At 37.0% G+C, this 19,947-nt stretch overlaps 1 protein-coding gene across 2 annotated transcripts in view; it reads right to left on the bottom strand.

Annotated features, from left to right (window-relative positions):
- Window positions 1-19,947, bottom strand: part of LAMA1 (laminin subunit alpha 1) — a 99,197-nt gene that overhangs the window by 36,852 nt on the left and 42,398 nt on the right. For both annotated transcript variants that reach the window (XM_061356331.1, XM_061356330.1), the window contains exons 12-30: window positions 19,518-19,691; window positions 17,831-17,932; window positions 16,906-17,117; window positions 15,509-15,620; window positions 14,502-14,612; window positions 13,561-13,688; window positions 12,881-12,967; window positions 12,424-12,635; window positions 11,830-11,936; window positions 10,638-10,818; window positions 9,226-9,362; window positions 6,419-6,655; window positions 5,735-5,878; window positions 5,180-5,359; window positions 4,439-4,624; window positions 4,034-4,161; window positions 2,910-3,030; window positions 2,634-2,771; window positions 857-978 (exon numbers count right to left, since the gene is read on the bottom strand). In XM_061356331.1, the coding sequence (XP_061212315.1) occupies window positions 857-978; window positions 2,634-2,771; window positions 2,910-3,030; window positions 4,034-4,161; window positions 4,439-4,624; window positions 5,180-5,359; window positions 5,735-5,878; window positions 6,419-6,655; window positions 9,226-9,362; window positions 10,638-10,818; window positions 11,830-11,936; window positions 12,424-12,635; window positions 12,881-12,967; window positions 13,561-13,688; window positions 14,502-14,612; window positions 15,509-15,620; window positions 16,906-17,117; window positions 17,831-17,932; window positions 19,518-19,691 (2,819 nt within the window). The remainder of the gene's footprint in view (window positions 1-856; window positions 979-2,633; window positions 2,772-2,909; window positions 3,031-4,033; window positions 4,162-4,438; window positions 4,625-5,179; window positions 5,360-5,734; window positions 5,879-6,418; window positions 6,656-9,225; window positions 9,363-10,637; window positions 10,819-11,829; window positions 11,937-12,423; window positions 12,636-12,880; window positions 12,968-13,560; window positions 13,689-14,501; window positions 14,613-15,508; window positions 15,621-16,905; window positions 17,118-17,830; window positions 17,933-19,517; window positions 19,692-19,947) is intronic.

The following is a 19,947-nucleotide window of genomic DNA, read 5'->3' as shown; positions in this document are numbered from 1 at the left end:
GAGGAAGGATAAACAAATGCCTGCTAGCACATGAATGGAAGACCATACAGAGAACACCTTCAGCCACAGGTTAAACACTGTAAGCAACAGTATCCTCTGCTCTATCTGATGCAGTGCTCTAGAATATGTACTTTATTAAAAAGTTTGCTTTCCCAAAGTGACTCCATTAGTGTACAACATGCTAAAGCACCTTATGCTCTTCCTTTTAAAAGATAAGACAATGAAAAATGGATGCTGCATGATCTATGCTATAGCATGCATCCAACTGAGACTTGCATGAGAACATCAGAGTTGCTAGACCCTAATTCAATTATCCAAAAGCAAACAACAAATACCTTTTTCAGGCTTCTGGAGAAAGGAAAAAAAAAAAAATCAGCCTGCACAGCATTTTTATTTTCAAAATATGAGGTTAACTGTTCCTCTACCAAACAAACAGATACAGAAATTTGAAACAGAAGAGTACTTGTTCTTCCCCTATGGCTGATCTCATGAAAAGTTCCTGCATTGTCTGGAGATGACCTGAAACTTTGTAAACACAAAAGCATTGTTTTCTGAATGAAGAGACTCACATTTGAACTTAACACGTCAGAGCAACTTCACTATCTGTAAAGCATTCTATGTGACTGATCTACTCTTAAAGCAGAAAACCACCAACTTATCAGTTAATCTTTTTGTTTTAAAACCGCACAGATTTACCACTAGCTGTGAACAACTCAGAGTTTTCAAATGCCTAAAAATTAAGGACACGTAACAATAACTCCTGTTGTCATAGCATGGTAGGAGTATAAGACGGGACATACAGCACAAGAAATCCAGGCTACTAAAATGTACATTGGATTTAATAAGTTCTGGTTACCTAACCGGGTTGGCTCTGGGACAGGCACAAAGAGAGCAGTCGTTCGCGGATCCAGTTACTTTCCCATAGTAGCCTGGGGCACAAGCACTGCAGTAATCACCAACTGTGTTATCTCTGCAGTTCTGATACACAAAAAGGAATTTAGACAATTTAAAACAACAAACAAGAGGAACTTTATCTTCCCTCCAATCAATAAATGTATACAGTTTCCAACAATCAACTCTAAATGTCACTACCCATCGGTCAGCATTCTGTGAGTGGAGGAGCCTTTTATGCAAAAATAAGCAGAATGCCAGCATATTTTCTCCTATGTGAACACCCCCTCAGGCAGGCTGACCTAATTTCTTTTCTAAATTTTCATTAAGGTTTATATATTTCTGCTTCTATTAATCCAATTCAGTCCAGGAAATCACAATGCAAAGCAAAAATCCTCACCCCACCCCACCCCCCCAAAAAAAACAAAACAAAACAAACAAACAAAAAAACCCAAAACCACAACCAAAAAAACAAAACCCACAAAACAAAGAAGCAACTGATGGAAAAATTAAACAGATTACCTGAATGAAAAACATAGCTTTTAAGGTTTCAGCAAATGCATTTGAATGTTACAAACCAAGGAGCATTCACAGTTAGGATCACAGTTTAATTTGACATCATTACTGATCAACAGCTGGCTGATATTAAAACACTAAATTGGTATTATAAACATAATTTAACTGACTAGGCCCCTAAGTAAATAAAATTCAGTTTCTCCTTTTTTCCTAATTTTTGATTCCTATTCTTGCTAGTGTGTATATTTTAAAGGTTAGTTGAAGAGAGTAAGCAGTAGCAATGCAGCCTCCTATTGTATGGGGAGCAGAAATCAGAGGTGAAAACCATTTCTTTTGTCTACGCTACTCAGCCAGTAATTCTAAATAGCAATCTCAACACATAGGAGACTTGTCTGAGAATGACTAGTATTCACTAGTGTGGAAGACCTATGTGGTTCTGCCTTGTAGAAATGAGAACCACAATTCTTAATCACTTTAAAAATTAACTTCAGGAATAAATTCAGCAGATGCTGACTCTGAACTAACTAACTCACTATTGGGAAAACACAGCAACTGAAAAAACTTTAGGAAAGAATATTAAGCCAACCAGAGCACAGACTTAATGTGCCTTATGTGGTTAGCTGAAAATTTGATGTTCGCAGGGCTGTCAGCCCACAAGAAAGAAGCAATCTGTTAGTCAGATGTATCTCCTCTTTGCAACCTTTGGGATAAAGTGAAAGAAATAAGCAAAATAACTTGGCTGAAGCATATCCTTATACAAATTTAGTCTCTGGGAGTTTAAAAAGCCTCAGTTAAAGCTCTGAAGAGGATTCTCTTCCTGAGAAGCAAAGAATTTGACTTTGACCTGTTCTGTGGTGTGGTATGGTTTACTGCTTCCTTTACTTCTTTTTTGTGTGACTAAGCAACTTTGGCCAGATGAAGGACAGAAGCCCAAAAAGTTTCACAGAAAAACAGATAAACTGAACTGGTATATAGGTTACTTTTGAAGTACAACTGAAACTAAAATAATTTAATTATTTCTAAGATGTTAGTGCCCAAAGAGCTTGATAGTTTTCCTGAATGGACCCCAAGGGAAATACTACTCAGATTTTCCTGTTTTCAGAGTCGGAGGGAAAATCCCATAACAAATACTATAGCCAAATAGCTCTCCTAGAAACTCCTTACATAGGTTACCACTATCGTGTGCTGAGGTGAAGCCAACAGAATAACATATAAATTTTACATACCAAGCATTTTCCAGTTTCAGGATCACAAGTATCACTGTGGTTGTGGCACTGACATGGCACACATGGTGCTATCAGAGTGTGAAGCTCTTTTACACCCAGTTCTGTATGCTTCCCCCTATAGTACCCTGGAGCACAGCTCTATTTGTAAGGGGAGCAAAATAAAACAAATATATGATCACATCTAACAGCAGTTACAAACAATTTTAAAAGCCATTTAACTAAATGTTTAAATTATCTCACTCTTAGACACACAAAAAGGAATCAAGGATTCTGTACCTGACAGGACAATCCAGCATAACCAGAAGGACATCTACACTGTTCTACAAGACGAGCTCTAGCTCTGCCTAGATGCATTTCTTCAAACTTCACTGCAATTTCCATTGAGATATTTGCAATTCTACAAGAGATACGCAGAAGAGAGTGTAAACATCTAAAAAAGTTCTAGCACCAAAACTGAGATTCAAACATTTTCATATTTCAAGGTCAGAGCTGCCATACATAATCCCTCATGGTCCCCTTTTCCCCATGCAAATATCTCAATAAAATCTGAAGGTTCTTGACTTATGTATGAAATTCCAAGACCTATAATGAACAAATCAGAAGTATTTCAAAGTAATGTAGGTTGATTCCCATTGGTTTGGATAACTTAACAAGCCCACCACACAAGAGTACACATTTCTGCCTCAGAAACACTAGACAGAAAGAAATACATCTGATTTGTCCTACATATTTTTGGACAGCTAGCAAAAACGTAGTTGAGGGCATGTGAATCAAAAATAATCCCAAATCTTAAGGTGGAATCACACTTCCTCACAGCTGTGAAAACAGTTCAGTATTGGGCTTTCACTGGATGCATCTCTGCTTGTCTTGGTAGTTGCCACATTGAAAGATGCAATGACAATATCCCATCTCCTGATTAGTAACCTAGTTCTGTTTAAAAAGGCAGATAAGATGCTACCTTTATGAGGTGGAAATATTTTACCACCACTGAAAAAAAAATTAAATTTTATATATTTATATATATATATATATCAGTACTCAAAACATTCAGTATTTATAAAAATAAGATGGAATGAAATAATTTAGAAAATATCTAACTATAACACACATCCTGCAGAACACTGCATCAGCTTGTAAGGCTCTGTGCTTCTTTATGGGCTTTCTAACAAAGTAAGCAGCAGAGACAATTGCTGTTTCACAGAAAGAATTGAAGAGGGATTTTGCTGACATTAAAAGTCATAAATGTTTTCCAATCAGAGGAAGAACGGAAGTTGTAAATAGGAAATCGGACATTTCTAATATGAATTAAACCTTTACTGTATAGCTCAGTTGGGACTACTTCTAGGTTAAATTACAATAAATGCAATAGAATAAGTAAATGCAATCAGAGACTGTTTTACCTGCTTTGCTGTAATCCTTGGCCATAAGCTGCCTTGATAAGGATGTATTCAACATTGCTTAGCACAGACATAAAGTCAGAACGTAAGACAGGCTCATCAGACACAGAGTTAAAATACTTCCAAGAATCCTAGGGAAAAATAACTCATTAAACCCATGACTGCTCAAGCTCGCTTTAAGGTAATGATATTACACAAAAGGTTCCTTCTTACACTTTCTTTCAGAAATGCAGTCACAGTGATTCTATCTAAACTGTAGGCCCCAGAAAATCAAAAATCTTGCTCTGTGTTAGAACAAGACCTGTTCTTATACCATTTCTTCTTTCCTTCAATGTACTCAACTTCCACACCCAGTTTTTATAGGAAGCTCACAGAAGGAAATATTTCCATGCCAATGTTTTGGCTTACCTCCTTCATTTCTACCTCCTTGTCAGTTCTTACTCCATTTTCTGGAGAAGGGATGTCTACATAGATGACGAACTTGCTGGTGTGACCTCCCTTCATTAGAATCTGGGGCTCAAAATTTGAGGTTCCAAAGCCATCCAAAGCATAAAAAGCAACAGTGTATCTCAGCTTCCCTCCATAGGCCATGAGCTGTTTTGATAAAAAATTGTTACTATTTATTTTACTCCAAGGTTAGAGCTACTAGCTGAAAATATTTTATCATCAGAAGACTTGAAAACTGACAGTTCTTTGAAGAACTGGCAATAAAACATGAAAACTGACTTCAACTCATCAGTTTCTGCACCAAGGTTAAATGTATATTTCATAGTTTCTTCTTTCAGGCCCTTTCAAAATGTGCACTCAACTTTCATTTAATTCCTAAGCAATAGAGATTCCAAAATACATATCTAGCATCAAGGTTGAAAACTCAGGTTTCTAAAGCAAATTTGAATACATCACTCTTTCCCCTATACAGTCTCTGAAGAATAATATGTTAATTAAATACGGGTGTTACTGATTTACAGGGTCAAGAAAAATCTCATTAGGAAAGGGTAATGTAAACATATTGTTTGTGCTTGCTATAAATAAGTTCAGCCACTGAACGTTTATAGTATTATGAACTACAAGTATAGAACTAACGCAGGAAAAGTGACTATTATACAATAGGGGAGTGACTATTAGACAGTAAAGAAATTGTCATCTTACTTGGTCTCCCTGAAACTGCTCTGGTAACCTCCAGTAAAACGTTTCTGTATTTAAGTATTTTCTGACTATGGTAGCATCCAGTAAAACATCAGGAAATTGTGAAAATACTCCTTCGACTGTTCCAGTCAGGTTACTTTGAGCTACTACATGCAGAATGGACTGATCCGGGGTTAAGGTTATCTGCAGCACAAGGAGCAATAGGTTTGTTAACAAAAAAAAAAATAAAATTAATCTATCTCCATGTAATATGCTGTTAACACTGCTTTGAGATAGTCAATAGCCCATCTTAGAGTAATGAATTCCCCAATAAAAACTCGGGAAACATGACTGATATTTATTTTTGTTTAGAGCAAAGAGTGAAATGCAGATTTCAGAAATAAGACTATGATCATTCATCATTTACTTTCTTTTTTTGTTCTGCCATATGCCACTGCCTTCATAAAGTGGCCAATTAGATTCAGCCCTATTCATGAAATCTATGCGACCTTAGGCACACCAGCGTGGTACCTAACATGAGGATAACACCAGTCTGTATATTTACGTCACTTTACTTACAGGAATTCTCACATGATCTTCTAGTTCTGAACAAAATGTGGACATCCCAAAACAGAAGCACGGTGTACAACCTAGTGCATTGCCGGCAGACAAAGCAAAAGTTCCAGGTTTACACTCACTGCATTGTAGACCAAATACATTTTCCTGGAGGAAATAAAAAGGACATAACAGCACACTCATGTTACTTTGCTAGCTGAAAGACTGTTCTTTTTGGAAGAAAAACTATTTGCTATGTAAATTACTGAAACAGGAAGTCAATTATTGTATCTATTTTGTTTTACTATGTAATGCATTATTTTTTCAATCATTTGCCAATGCTGTTTAAAAAAAATAAAACCCAAACAAGAAACAAACCCAGAACACTGAAACTAAACTATTTGAATTTCTATCAAAAATTAGCAGGTAAACATTTCCATTCAAGACAGAAAAACTCCTGCAGCAATATATTTCTAGACTCTATCAAGGAATAGTTTTTTGTAGCTCAATGTAGAAACATATGACCTGTTCAGCACTGGCACAGAAAACCCTTTAGGGGTGATAGAGCTGTGCTCAAGAACATCTCAAAGAAAGGATGTAGACTGCCTTCTGAAGCCCTTTCAGCTCTATAACCTCCATGAGTTTTTTATGTACTAGATGTCCAGAAAACCCCAGTGCTATTTCAAAGGGGTCTAAATACTTCAGTACCTTGCAGGTACAGATGCCCGTTTCTTCTTCACAACCACAAAGTCCTTCAGTGTCATCACACATCTCTGCTTTGGTTCCACTCAAATCACAGTCACAGGCAACACAGTCTGGGTAGTCCCTGTAGCCTAATGCACACCTGGAACAGTCTTGTCCTCCATATTCAACTTTGCACTGGCATTGACCCGTCAAGACATCGCACTGGAGATTGGCTGAACCAGTGGTGCTGCAGTTGCAAGCCTTAGATGAAGAGAACAATTGTTTGCAAATAGCAGATCTTTAAAACAATTTTGTTACAACAGAAACAGCACAGTAAAATTAGAGCAGCTCTTAAAACTCTGTGTTTGTCAACAGTTACTATGCAATAATAAAAGGGAAGAACTTCCACATAGAAATGGGGTTGTTTGGTTTGTATTTGAGCAAAGAATTGCATTTCCATTAAAAAGTGGATGGCTAAAAGTAAGAACCATTGCTGATCCAAATCTGGGTTGGGAATCAAAGGAGTTGAAGGAACCTGTTCCAAAAAAAAAAGAAATCTGAAGATTTTATTTAAAATTCTATTTATTGAGTACATTAAAATAGTGTTATATAATTGTTGCATGAAATAAATCTGTAAGTACAATAATTTTATGTATATGATAGAAAAATCTTAATATTGACATTCTTTTAAGATTCCGAGAAGCATTAATATTGTGTACATCCTGCTCAAACTTCATTTACCATTTGATAAGGAACCAAGAATCTCATTGTATCCAAAGGTGGGAAGCTCAGCACGCACTGCAGTTCACTACTAATACCGTTCTCTAGCAGTGCCCAACATCCGTTATGCAATCAGTAATATGAACCTGTTATTACAAATATGCAGAATGGATGTATCTAATTTGTCATGCTTTTTTGAAGCAGACTGGATCTAATCTTCAGTCTTAATTTCATATCTGTCATTACCTAACAAGCCCAGTTTTGCTTTTTAGTTATTTCCAACAGTGCAGGCAGAAAGTACATTCCATCTATCATCACCTGACTACGAGCATTTTGCCCTAGTCTTCTTTCCTCATAATCTCACCATTTAAGATGCAAAACCTTACTTTGTAAAGCACTCTACACAAAGACCCACAAAATCTAATAGCATCACTACGTATCCTTTAGCATTCTTCACAAGTTTGCTGTTCAGTGTTAGTATTCCTTGTATTAAGCAGATTTTACTCTAGCAGCAAACACTAGGTAGTACGCTGCCTAGTCTAATACACTTTATGACCAAACAAGTTAACTTGGCTAAAGGTCTACAGCTCTGAATATTAAACCCTATTTTAGGAATCATAATAATAGAAATAATTTATGTGCACTTCAATCTCTACCTATATGTGATGATAAATAAGGACTCCATGGTACAATTAACTGTGCTGCAGCGTACTTGAAAAAGGTAGTAAGCAAAACATGACTATCGCTCTGTTTCATCAACACACCCAGATTTGCTGGTAAATACCAAGAAAACAGTAAGAAATTGAGCCAGGTGAAGTATCCCATGAATGCAGTCTGTGTTGCAAAACCAAACTAGCTGGGTTTCTGATAGCATCAGTCCCATTTCACCCAAGTAAAGAGCATGCAAGAGCCTTTCCAGGGTTTGCCAGTAGACATTGTACTGGATCTCAACCTTCCACAGCTGACTATTCAGCCCAGAACAGACTGTTGGGATGTTACCTGCAGATCACAGTCCTGTTTATTGCATCAAGAAAGTAACTAAAATTCCATAATTTGTGTTTATTACTATGATGCTGTAACCAACAGGAATGCTAAACAACTTAGCAGAAGTGAGCAGTTACATACTTAAATCAACTTGATCCTTGACAACTGCTGGGGAATCACCCCGTGAAAGGAATACTTAAATGGAAATCCACAGGTACCAGCATACTGGATTTGCAGAACACCAGGATAAGAATGAGAGTAGCCGGTAGCTGACAAAGCAGTGGATTAAAGAATGGCTGCCAAGTAAGTTTCTTTACACCACTAAGAATGTAAACCCTGAAGAGATATTATAGGATTGTTATATCATCCTTAGTTTAAAAAATTAAAAAGAGAAAAAACAATTTGGCTGATACTTGTACTTGTCAAGTACTTACTGCGTATAATGACAGACCTTGTCAAGTTGATTATATTTGTGGTTTCTCAAGTGAAATTAGGCATTACATTCTTGTAATTCTGAGGCTTTTTAAAATCTCACAAGTTATAAAATAAAGATTGGCCCAATGCCAGTATCTGTCAGGAATTTAGCGCATGAACCTAATTGCATAAATGGTTGCTACTTTTTAGATCTGCACCCAGTCGGCATTTTACTGCTTAATCACAAATATTAAGCTGATGTAATGGGAGTTACCTTATACCATTTTAATTTTAAATATTTAGAATAAAAACACGCAGTGACTTTCCAGATAAGCTAAATTTCGTTGTTCTTAAAACCATAATATCACTCCTTGATGAGCACAGAAACTATGGTCCCTGTTGCCAATTGTTGCTATGAATCTGGTTTAGTACCACTAAGCATTTGAAAATAAGAATACACACTTCAAAATTTTAATATAATCTACATACTTATCCAGAATAGACAATCTGATCATTATTTTCAAAGACAGCTTCCTTGGAAGGTTCCTCAATAAGAACTTTACAGTCTGATTTTTTTTAACGTAAGTAAGCATGTTGCTAACAACTTTCAGAGATGGTAACCACGAAGGTTCTCAAAACAAGACTCCAATTTTGACATTAGTATAAGGAAAATTGTTTTGAACAGCCATGGCTTTTTGGCCAGCCTAACATACCTTGCAGCCAAATTTAGGAGAGAGTCCCCAGTGATATTCTTCACAGAGTTCACATTTTGGTCCCTGAGTGTGAGGGGGACAAATGCATTGGCCAGAATCAGCATTACAGTTGTTCTGAGTATGAGCACAGTTACAGGCTGCAAGAGAAGTAGGACCAAGTAATTAAGTTTATCTTTGCTTTAGCTACAGAGACCACTGATAGCCTTACTTGTTTTAAGCATGCAGTACAGTTTATCCATTCTGCTACGAACTCCTTGTCACCCCTAGTCACTGAGAAACAAATTATGACCACAATGGCATCTCATCTTTTTATTGAGAGCCCCTTATTTCTTCTTAACATAGCCTGTTTGGTGGTTTACAAAGCAGTGTGGCATTTCCACAGGTGAATTAATAAAGTTAAATGAAATTATTGTGGAGAAGAATAAGTTTGCAAGAAAAAAATCTATTATTAAGGATACAAAACTCATCAGGAGATATGACAATGTTCTCAAGCAGGTGCAAGGATTAATCACAGGAATTGATATTTTTCAAGAACCAATTAGTGAATACTAGGGATGGATAACTTTTTAATAACTAACTGCTGCATGAAGCACTTGTCTATTTACAGAATCCAATGCAATTCTTGCTAAAAATCAGAAGCTCAGAATAGTGGTTTTATTGATTGCTACAATAACATTCACAAAATTTTCAAGACTTAAATAGCTAAAAGTATTTAAGGAATCTTTGATTCTTAACAAAGACACAGTACATATGCTACAAAACATAACCCTTTCACATAATCTCACTGCAGATTTCATATTCCTGTACTATTTGAGGCATGAGAAAAATGTTTCTGTCAGGTTGGGAAAAAAGTAGGAATTCCTTTAGCTATACTCTTGAAAAGGGCATCTTATTAACACGATAAATTAGGGTTTTCGATGGCACAATCTCCATCTGAATTAACATTTTCCCTGTACCATGATGAAAAATTATACACATGATGATGGGAAAATAGTGTCAATGACATCTTATAAAACTATAATTCATATTTTTAAGAAATAAATGAAAAAAAAAAACAAGGCAAAAATACGTAAGTGTAACAGCTCTTAGCTTTTATGATTGCAGAAAAAAAGGTGTTATACAGTCTAAAGGAAGAAAAAGTTTTGTACCAAAGAGACACAGGAGCTACTGAGGATTTAATTTCTCTCATACAACCTTTATGAGTTGTTACTTCATAGTCACAACCTTTTGCAAGGAACTACACAACATGCAAAGAAATATTTTGTTCCCTAGCTTAATCAAAGTATTAGGAGACCATTCTGCAGATTTTTCCATATAGTCATCAGAACTGACCTTTGACATAGTTTAACATAAAATATATTGATGAAAGAGATTCCAGATAAACCCTGAAAGGATCATGGATCAGAGCTTACGTGTGCAGCCACCATCCTGGAACATATGAAAGCCATGAGCACAACGGTCACACTTTTCTCCAGTCACTCCTGGTACACAGTGGCACTGCCCTTCATGATTGCAGTCCTCGGAGACTGAGCCAAACTGACTACAGTTGCAGGGAATGCATCCAAGCCCAGTAAGCAGGCCATAATAACCATTCTGTTGGACAGGAAGTAAATACATTTCAACTATATTTCATAATTTTTTGAAAACAATACAATGTACAATCTTATCTTCTCTTGTTTAGTTTCTCTGCTGTCTGACCTGCATGAATATTCATCAGCAGTGTGTGACTGCTGTGGGAGGATTCCCTGGCCTTATCTCTTCACTGTTCCCAGCCATATGCAAGTATGAGTTCGAGTAAAGATGTGAACATTGAAATGCTCTCATGGTCCTCTAATCTCATTAATGAGATTTATGTTTTAAAGTTCCAGGATATTTTACTGTACTGACCAAGCAAAGATTTCTGTGAATGTGAATGAAAGACCAGAATAGAGCAGGGTCAGTAACCCATGGTACGTGTGGACTGAAATGCATTCAGCTGGGCTAGCACAAGGGCTGTAACTGGGCACTGATTTCCTGCTCTGATCTCTGAGGCAGTTCTACACTTAGCAAAGGCTGGAAACTGCTGTTTTGCATCACCAGTAAATATCTACTTGTTCTTATAACAGGCCTGTCTTTTAACTGAATCCTTTTCTGGCATTCAGCCATGATGCATTGATTATCACCAATCACATTCTCCAGATATTCCCACTGAGACTTCATTTTGCAGAAGCACAGTGCTAGGATCCCTTCGGGTCTGTTAGCAGTGTTCAGTTGTGGTTTTTTGTAAGCCAACATGGCAGCACATGTTTTTTTGTAAGCCAACATGGCTTTTGTAAGCCAACATTGTCAGTGAATGCAAGACTAGCCTTAACAGTCCTATTCAGAAGGATCCTGAGTCAACTACATAGCTTCACATCTGCAAAGAGCACAGGCAGAGCAATCTGCAACTACAAAAGCCCATGCAGACAAACCTTTGGTCTCCACTCCAGTAACAGGTCCCCTCTCCCCTGAATACATTTGATGCTATTCTCTCTAGAATACCTGCTCTAATTTATACCTATAGATAAACAGGAAGGCCAAGATACACAAAAAGTAGAGATGAGAAACAGGTAAATACATGCTTACCAAGCACTTATCACATCTTTCTCCAATCACATTTGATTTGCACTGACAGAAGCCTGTTTCATGATGACAAGTGGTCGAAAGGGAACCATTCACATGGCATGCACAGGCTTATGTTTAGACAAAAAGAAACCAAATTAAAAAACTTTATTAATGTCTATCTATATGCATTATTATACAGAATTCTGAATTTGGTATACAATATCTGTTTCACCTATTTATATCCTACAGTTGTTAACATACTACAGTAATATCTCTACTACATACTTGGGCTAAAACATAAAAAAAAAACCCAAACCTGTGCGAATAGTTACATTTGAGAAGTTTGTTTCTTCCAGCCCTATATGTAACATTCAGTAGTAGGAATTGTCTACAGGTCACTGGAAAGGCAGTGTCAAGCAAGCCAGTATGTTTGAGAAATATGAAGTGTCAGTCTCTAACACAAAATATTCATTCCTGAGGCTAACCTAACCCCAGTTTTCAACCTGCAGTTGCAAACTCACAACTTGAAGGTTAATGTTTTCAGCAAAGCTGCATATCTCTTCATCATCCCATTTTTGTTTTCTTTAAATTTTGAGAGTAATAATAATAGCTTACCATGACAGTTTTTCTCAATCACTGCATCCCCATAATACCCATCAGCACACTTTTCACAGTGATGACCTGCTGTGTTCCCCAGACATTTCAGGCATTGCCCTGTGAAGGTATCACAGTGGCCATCTTCCTCAGGGTTTACATTGCCATTGCATTCACAAGGAGCACATGATTGTCCAGGCATGAGTGGATTTCCATAATAACCATTAGCACACCTGCACCAAGATTAAAAACTTTACCAGCTGTAATGCAATCATGTAAAACACTGCTCACCCAACAGAGCATTTCCTATCAGACTTTTATCTAAAATATCTCTGTATTACAAGCAAAGACAAAATGGAAGGAAAATTTTATTAGGAATATTCTGTACATGTGGTATGAACAATTCCAGGCAAGTAGGATGATGAACAGTTAGTGATGACAATACTATAGATATTCTACCCTAAGCTAGTGTACATACCTTTCACACTGAGAACCAGTATAACCTGGAAGACAGTTGTCACAGACAATTCCGACACCTTCGCTCAGTTGGCAAGTAGGACTGAAACTATTAACAACAGTTATGGCAGTCAACATCAATACACAGAATCACAAGACTTCCACAAACATTCAATATCCACCCTTCAAGTCCATGCACCTACCTATTTAACCACGTAATTGCAGATTTTTCTAAATTAACGTGAATGTTATAAACATCAGAATATGTAAAAATAAATTTATCATTTTAAAACCTCAAGATTCTTGAGGTTTTTTTCTTTTAAAGGAAAGCAAGACTCGAAAATTTCCTAAAACCCTGTCCCTCTTTCTAGCAAATCTGTCCAATTTCTGTAGTGAGCTTTTTCACATGCAACACTTCTGTCTTGTTGTTTTCAGAAAGAACATGAAAGACAACAGTGATTTTGCTGCAAGCTCAAAGATAGCTCAAAGTATTACTTCATGTACAAATTGCACAAGTTCACTCAGCCTGTCTTAGCTTAGTCTATACATTTGTCTACCCAGAAAAAAACTCTTTCAAGAAGGTATGCTCGAAGAGAGGGGAAAAGTCTTCTCTCTCTCCATCAGAATTCATGCCGTTTTTTCTTTATCTCACTTTCTGATTTTGCTGAAGATGTGAAAGAAAATCTCACATAAGCAGCTTACTTGTTCGCAGCAGAACTCAGAGGACACGCACAGGGATGGCAGTCCTCAGAAGTTCCTTGAGATGGATTTCCATAGAAGCCAGGCAAGCACTGATCACAGAAAGGTCCTGTCGTGTTGTGTTGACAAGCCTGTGAGACACGGAAAAAAATCTTCTCTTATTTACTCTTGATGTTTTTCCAGCCCCTGAGGGATTCCTGCAGGAGTCTGCTTCTGCATGCAGTATAATGTTCGAGGAAGCCATTGTTCAAGACATGAAGAATGGAGTAGAACTTTGAAATTAAGTGTTTGCTTTTTTTTGCTTTTTTTTTAGTTGTAACAATAAATCTGAATTGTTTTTTTCCTACATTTTAGAATATATTTTAAGCTATGAAATCAGCCACATTACTTATACACAAGCTTAAAATATATTTTGCATATTGCACACATTTAGAGTAACAAACTTCTTATGTATTTCTTACTAGTATTTAGCTACTTTTATTTCCGTGTCCTTTAAATTTCAGAAGAGATATTGAGAGTTAAATTCTCTCTTCAGAAGCTAATGTGTAATTTCCACTGATGTCAGTCACGGAGGATGAATATATATCATGAAACTGGTATTCTTCCAAAACACTGCTTGGTTTTGTTCCTTGCAGGAAAAGTTTCATTGTCACATGCAGCAAGCAAAGTTAAGATTTTTATCAGCCATCATATGGTGACATGTTTATTTTAGTTCTGATCGTTCCCTACTTGAGATGATAAACTGAAAGAAACTCTTTACTGGAGAACACTTTAATCAACCTCCCTGAACATATTCTGAAATAAACAATAAAAAAAACAAACAAAAACAAACCACTTGGTACTCACAGATTGAAATTTACATACATTGTAAACTTGTCTCCCACAGCCAAAATGCTCTCCTAAATAGGTGCTTAAAACACAAAACACTTTGAAGGATGACTTACAAAGCAAACACCATGAATATCACACTCAGTTGCATGCCCATTGCATTTGCAGGGTTGGCAGATACCTCCAAAGAGTATTCCATCTACACGATAGTACCCAGGTAGGCAGGACTGAAAAGAAAACAGGAGGAAAAAGCGGTAGCACTATGTATGTTAAAAGTATACATGAAAACATTTTCAAAGAGCCCACTTCCGACCACCCACCATCTGACTCATTCACATTGTGGTAACTGAATGCTCTTTCAACACTGTTGATGTCGCTGCAGCTTTTTTCTGGTTGTTGTTTTTTACTTGCACTGAATAAAGGGGATAACAATTAACTCCATAAAACTTTGATTCAGCCCTTTGTCCCCTAAAGGCATGTGAGCTAAGTTTTGTGCAGTTGAATATGCAAAGTTCTTTATTATGGGACAATAAAAACCAGATGTTCTACCTCCTCTGCAGAAGCATTAATGACGCTATGGCACAAGGTTTCATACTAAAATTATTTGTAAAAATAATTTCTGCTTCTCTGCAGATGGTTCTCTTCCTCCCTAATCTTCTATTCACAGATATATAAGATACCACCTGGTGTGACACATTTGACCCTTGTGGGATCTTCCAAAGGCTAGCATTCCTCCCTGCTAAGATTCCTTATTGCCTCCATAAACTTAATGACATAAAACAGAAATAAACTGCACACATTCAGATCCAGGAAAAGTGTTTTTAGTGAGTAAGGTAAGATCAAAACAACTTTACAGAGCTTTTACAGCTGTTCCCTCCGCAACACTGATGTTCTAAAGTGTATCATCATATTTCAATGACACCAAATAGAATTCAAGAAATAAGTTAAAAATCCCATTTAATTTATCTGAAAGAAGTATCTACAGCACTGTATACAGTATATTAGACAGCACTTCACCACAGAACATATACTTTTATGGCAGTATAATTAAAGGCAGCCTTTGAAACCTAGCTCCTTTCAGGTAGGAGATAATTTTGCATACATAAAACACTGTAGAGGTTACCTCACAGGATATTCCTGTGTAACTTTGAGGACATTCACAGAATTCCACATCTGGTGCTGAAGAAAGATCTATAACATTTTCATTTGCAGTATCCAGTGTCACAGAGTCCAGCCTAGGATAAAGCATGAAAACATCACATCATTGAGTTTGAACAGCAGAATTTGCTTCTAGGGGAGTAACATTGCTGAGAGCTACTCCCTGGCAGGGAGAGCTAAGGAACATGCACAGATCCCTGCTGTGAAAGGACTGTGATCATAGTCTTATCAACTGCATTTGTAATTTGAGGAGTAGATGTGCCCTCCTGCTGTTATCATTGGTTTTACTACCATTGTCTCTTCACCCCCACAGAGGTTTAAACAAAATCTGCCCCCTCTGTCATGGTATTAGAGGTACATCAGTAAAGCAGCCTTCTATTGCTGTCCTGAAATAAGACAGCTTTACTGTACCATGTGTAAAATAGACACATATTTCAGATGAGTTAAGTAGTGAGAAACAGCACCAGTTCATTGGTGCTACACACAACAGAACAAAGCAAATTCTTTTACTGTAAACAATGGCATTTTGCAGCAGAGATGATCTTAGCCACAGGTAAAATAATTTAATTAAAACTTTAAAAATATTCGAGAAAGACGGACACACTATCTCTAAATGGAAATAAATATCATCGATACTCAAGGGCAAAAAAGGGCACACGGCAAACCTGGTATTGAGTCCTATGTTATTGACATGAAATGCTACCAAATCAGGAAATGAGGAAGAAGGAATTAGGAAATCAGGTAAGGCTAAGAAAGTAAATAGTGACAAAGCAGTGGAATCGATTCCCTTGAGAGTGATAAGACCTTTTTCCTTTATCTTAGATAAAAGGTAAAACAGAGATCTATAAGGTCTGATGTAGATACTGCTAGAGCTGGCTTGAGACTGTTGAGTGACCAGTTAATCAATTCCAGCCCAATTTTCCTATTACACACGGTCTTAGACATGAGTGCCAGTAACATCTACAAACAGACGTTAAAAGAAACTACAGCCAGCATCTTTACTGGCAGGTTTTCAATAGCCAGTGATGGATTAACTTGCCACATACCAAAATAAGCATACTGTTGAGAGTTTCAGAGGTATTTCCCTCTAACAAAGCAGTCATTGTAACAGGGCTTTTATGCAGTATTCCTTTTAAGTAGAAAACAATGTTTCTCGTATCAGATATCTTTAAAACAACCAAATGCCCTTTTCCACACATTCTACATGAATATATTTTTGGGCAAAGATCTGTTTTGAGAAAATTCAATAGATTTTTTTTCCCCAGAAATTATTAATATAAAACTTTAAGAATATTGCCACTATGACTACATATATGTACAAAACCAGTACAAGTACATAGATGAATATTTTCTCTCCCTCACCTGTACACAGCTTTTTTGGCAATGTTGTAGTTGGCCCTGATCAGAAGATGGGTCATGTTTACCAGCACAGTCATCAACTTTTCCCGGTCTATAGCTTTTTTTGTATTGAACTCTATGAAATTCTCTGCTACAAATCTCACTGTATTAGAGTACTCCTCATATGGCTGTAATGACAAGCCTGCTGCTCTTGTACTCAAAATCTGCCCATTACCCTGAAATTGAAAGACAGAGAAAATTTTTCTGTATTTGTACACAAATATTATTAAGCAAGCGTCAGATACACATCCAGGTATCATTGAAAAGAAGCAAACTAGATTTCTTGCACTGGAAAAAGACTCTAAAAAATCTGCATTTTTCTATGGCTTCAGGAAGACTACAGTCCCATTCTATTTTGGCTCAGAAACTTCAGAAATACTTGATGCTCTTTTGGAAAAATAATTAGATTTAAAAAAAAACAACCCACAAAAAAACACATCCCTCCTCTACAAAACAGAACGTCTTTTCTCCTTTATTCTACTGTTAAGTACATATTTTACAAAATTGTTCCTTTTTTGGAGGTGTCAGGATTCAATATAGAGCCTTATTTTTTGCTGCAACATCAGTCTGGAAAAGTAAGCAATCAGTAAGCACACTCATCTGTTTCGTAAATTCATTCCATCTTATCACAGTTCCTTTTCTAAACAGAGGTTGTACATTTGTTAACAAACACCTTACTTGTTTGCACGTAAGTTAAAATCTAAGTATTTATCATTTAAAACTAGTATTGTATACCTACAATTTCAGACAAATGGATCAGAAAATTGGAAAAATGAGTAGTAAAATTAAAACTGACAGAACTACTACTATAAAAATATTTTATTTGCCTTTTTTTAACCTAGATTCTTAATAATGTCTGAATAGTAACAAGGTGAAAAAAAAAATCCACCTGAATGATGACATCCACACTAGACACTATATCACTGTCCACACTCTCCATTGGAATGTCATAAGATACCGTATACTTCAACTCTCCACCAAAAGCTGTGAGCTGAAATAAAAAAAAAGCAAAGTCTTAGAAACATAACCTTCAACCAACACAAAGAAGTGATCTGGGAGAGTACAATGACCTAATTATAGGAATACATGGCTTCCAAACACCACTTTCCAGGGAAAACTTAACATGCTGTATGTATCAGCACAAGGACAAGTGCTGGCTTGCTGATGTGCAGGTGGGGAAAGGTAGCTGAAGGCTCTAGAGATAATTCAGATAAGTGCCCTCATTCAGTGAAACACCTACAGTACTTTTGAGAAACAGCAGAGGTTTAAGCTACCGTCCTAGCCACAGGGCACAGCATGTTCAAATAATTCACATTCCATATTCCACCTTTCAGGCTTCTTAGTCCCACAACTGCTGGTGACTACTTCAAAGTAAGATAAAGAGTAGTACCAACAGTTAGACCTATATGAAATGAAAAAGAGATCAGAATTTGAGTGAATGTTGCCCTGTGCAAAACTAACACTTAGTGATACATTTTTCAGACTTGTTTTCAATTACTGTGTCACCACACGAAGAAATGGGGCTGCATGGGCAAAGATGTTGGACTGAATTAAAGATGAGGTTGCAAGGTTCCCTGTACTTAGCACTGGTGAGGCCACAGCTAGAATTCTGAATCCAGTTCTGGGTTTCCCAGTACAAGAAAGAGGTGGACATCCTGGAAAGAGCCCAGCAAAGGGCCACTAAGACAATGTAAGAGCCCAAAGCATTTTTCAAATGAGGACTGAGAGTTACGGGACTGATCAGCCTAGAGAAGTCTCAGGGAGATCTCATCAAAGTATACAAAAAACTGAGAGGAGGATGAAAATAGCATAGAAACAGACCTTTTTCAGTGGTGCCCAGTGACAGGACAAGAGGAAACAGACACAAATGGAAACACAGGAGATTCCCTCTGAACATCCAGTTAACACTTTATTGTGATTGCGATTGAACACCAGCACATGTTGTCCTGGGAGGTTGTGGAGACTGCACTCTTGCAGATACTCAGGAGCAGCTCTCTGGACATAGTGCTGAGCAACCTGCTCTCAGTGATGCTGCTTTAGCAGAGAGGTTGGGCAATATGACCTCCAGAATTCCCTTCCAAACTCTACTATTCTGTGATTCTGCTGCAAAAATGCCAGACCCAGAGCTTTAAGTAGTAACCAGGGCAAAAATTAAAGACTATTGTTAGAAACTAATAAATGTGAAATAAAAGATGGCCAAGAAGACAGGTAAGAAGAACTTAATGATTTTGTCTACTACATTGGACAAGTTGTGAAGGGTGCAAGCTGTGGATAGGAACCAAGAGTATGGAAAATGTGAGCGGGTAAGTTAGTGACAGTCAAGAAAAAAAAAAGATTATATTGTATCAAGAATAGGCAGAGAAGAAAGGGGGAAGATAAAAAGCTCAAAGAGCAAGAAGAGAGTACTGGGAATGTCTGGCTAGGAACACTATGATTTGAAGAGCAAAGATAGCTTGAGAAGTCTGGTAATATTGTGGTTTATGTGTAATTTTTCATTACAAAAACTATATAGTTAGATCAATATGTTATGATTAAAAGAGAGAAACTATGAAGGAGTTTTGACTCTAAGAACTTACTTTATTTCCTAGATATGTCTCAGGTGCTGACCAATAATAAGTGTGTTTCAGTACTTTCACAGCCTCAGTATTGTTAATACTTATTTGACGGGGTCCATCAAACTGGCTTCGCTGAGGTTGCACACTCTTTGTGTTATACAGATCGGTAACAAGCCATCCAGTCATGTCTGATATCTGCAAGAAAGAATAGTGATGTTAATGGAGTCAGGCTTGGTGTCACTGAGAAAGCAGTCACTAAACTCAACTGAACTGATAGATCTCTAAAGCTTTCATTATCCCAGTCTGACATCCAATACACGCAAATATGCCGCTTCAGACGAGGATTGTCTCTACCTCTCTATTACACAGGAACAAATACTAAATGTGATTTTCATCCTCTTAATAAAATTATCATTATACTTATGTAATTCCTTGAGAGATGCTGATTACC

This window comes from Neopsephotus bourkii, unplaced genomic scaffold (genome assembly GCF_033783945.1).
Source record: "Neopsephotus bourkii isolate Nb327-2 ecotype Australia unplaced genomic scaffold, CSIRO-AGI_Nbou_v1 NB_846, whole genome shotgun sequence".
NCBI classification, from domain to species: domain Eukaryota; kingdom Metazoa; phylum Chordata; class Aves; order Psittaciformes; family Psittacidae; genus Neopsephotus; species Neopsephotus bourkii.
The sequence above is the reverse complement of the archived record's forward strand: the minus strand, read 5'-3'. Positions and strand labels throughout refer to the sequence as shown.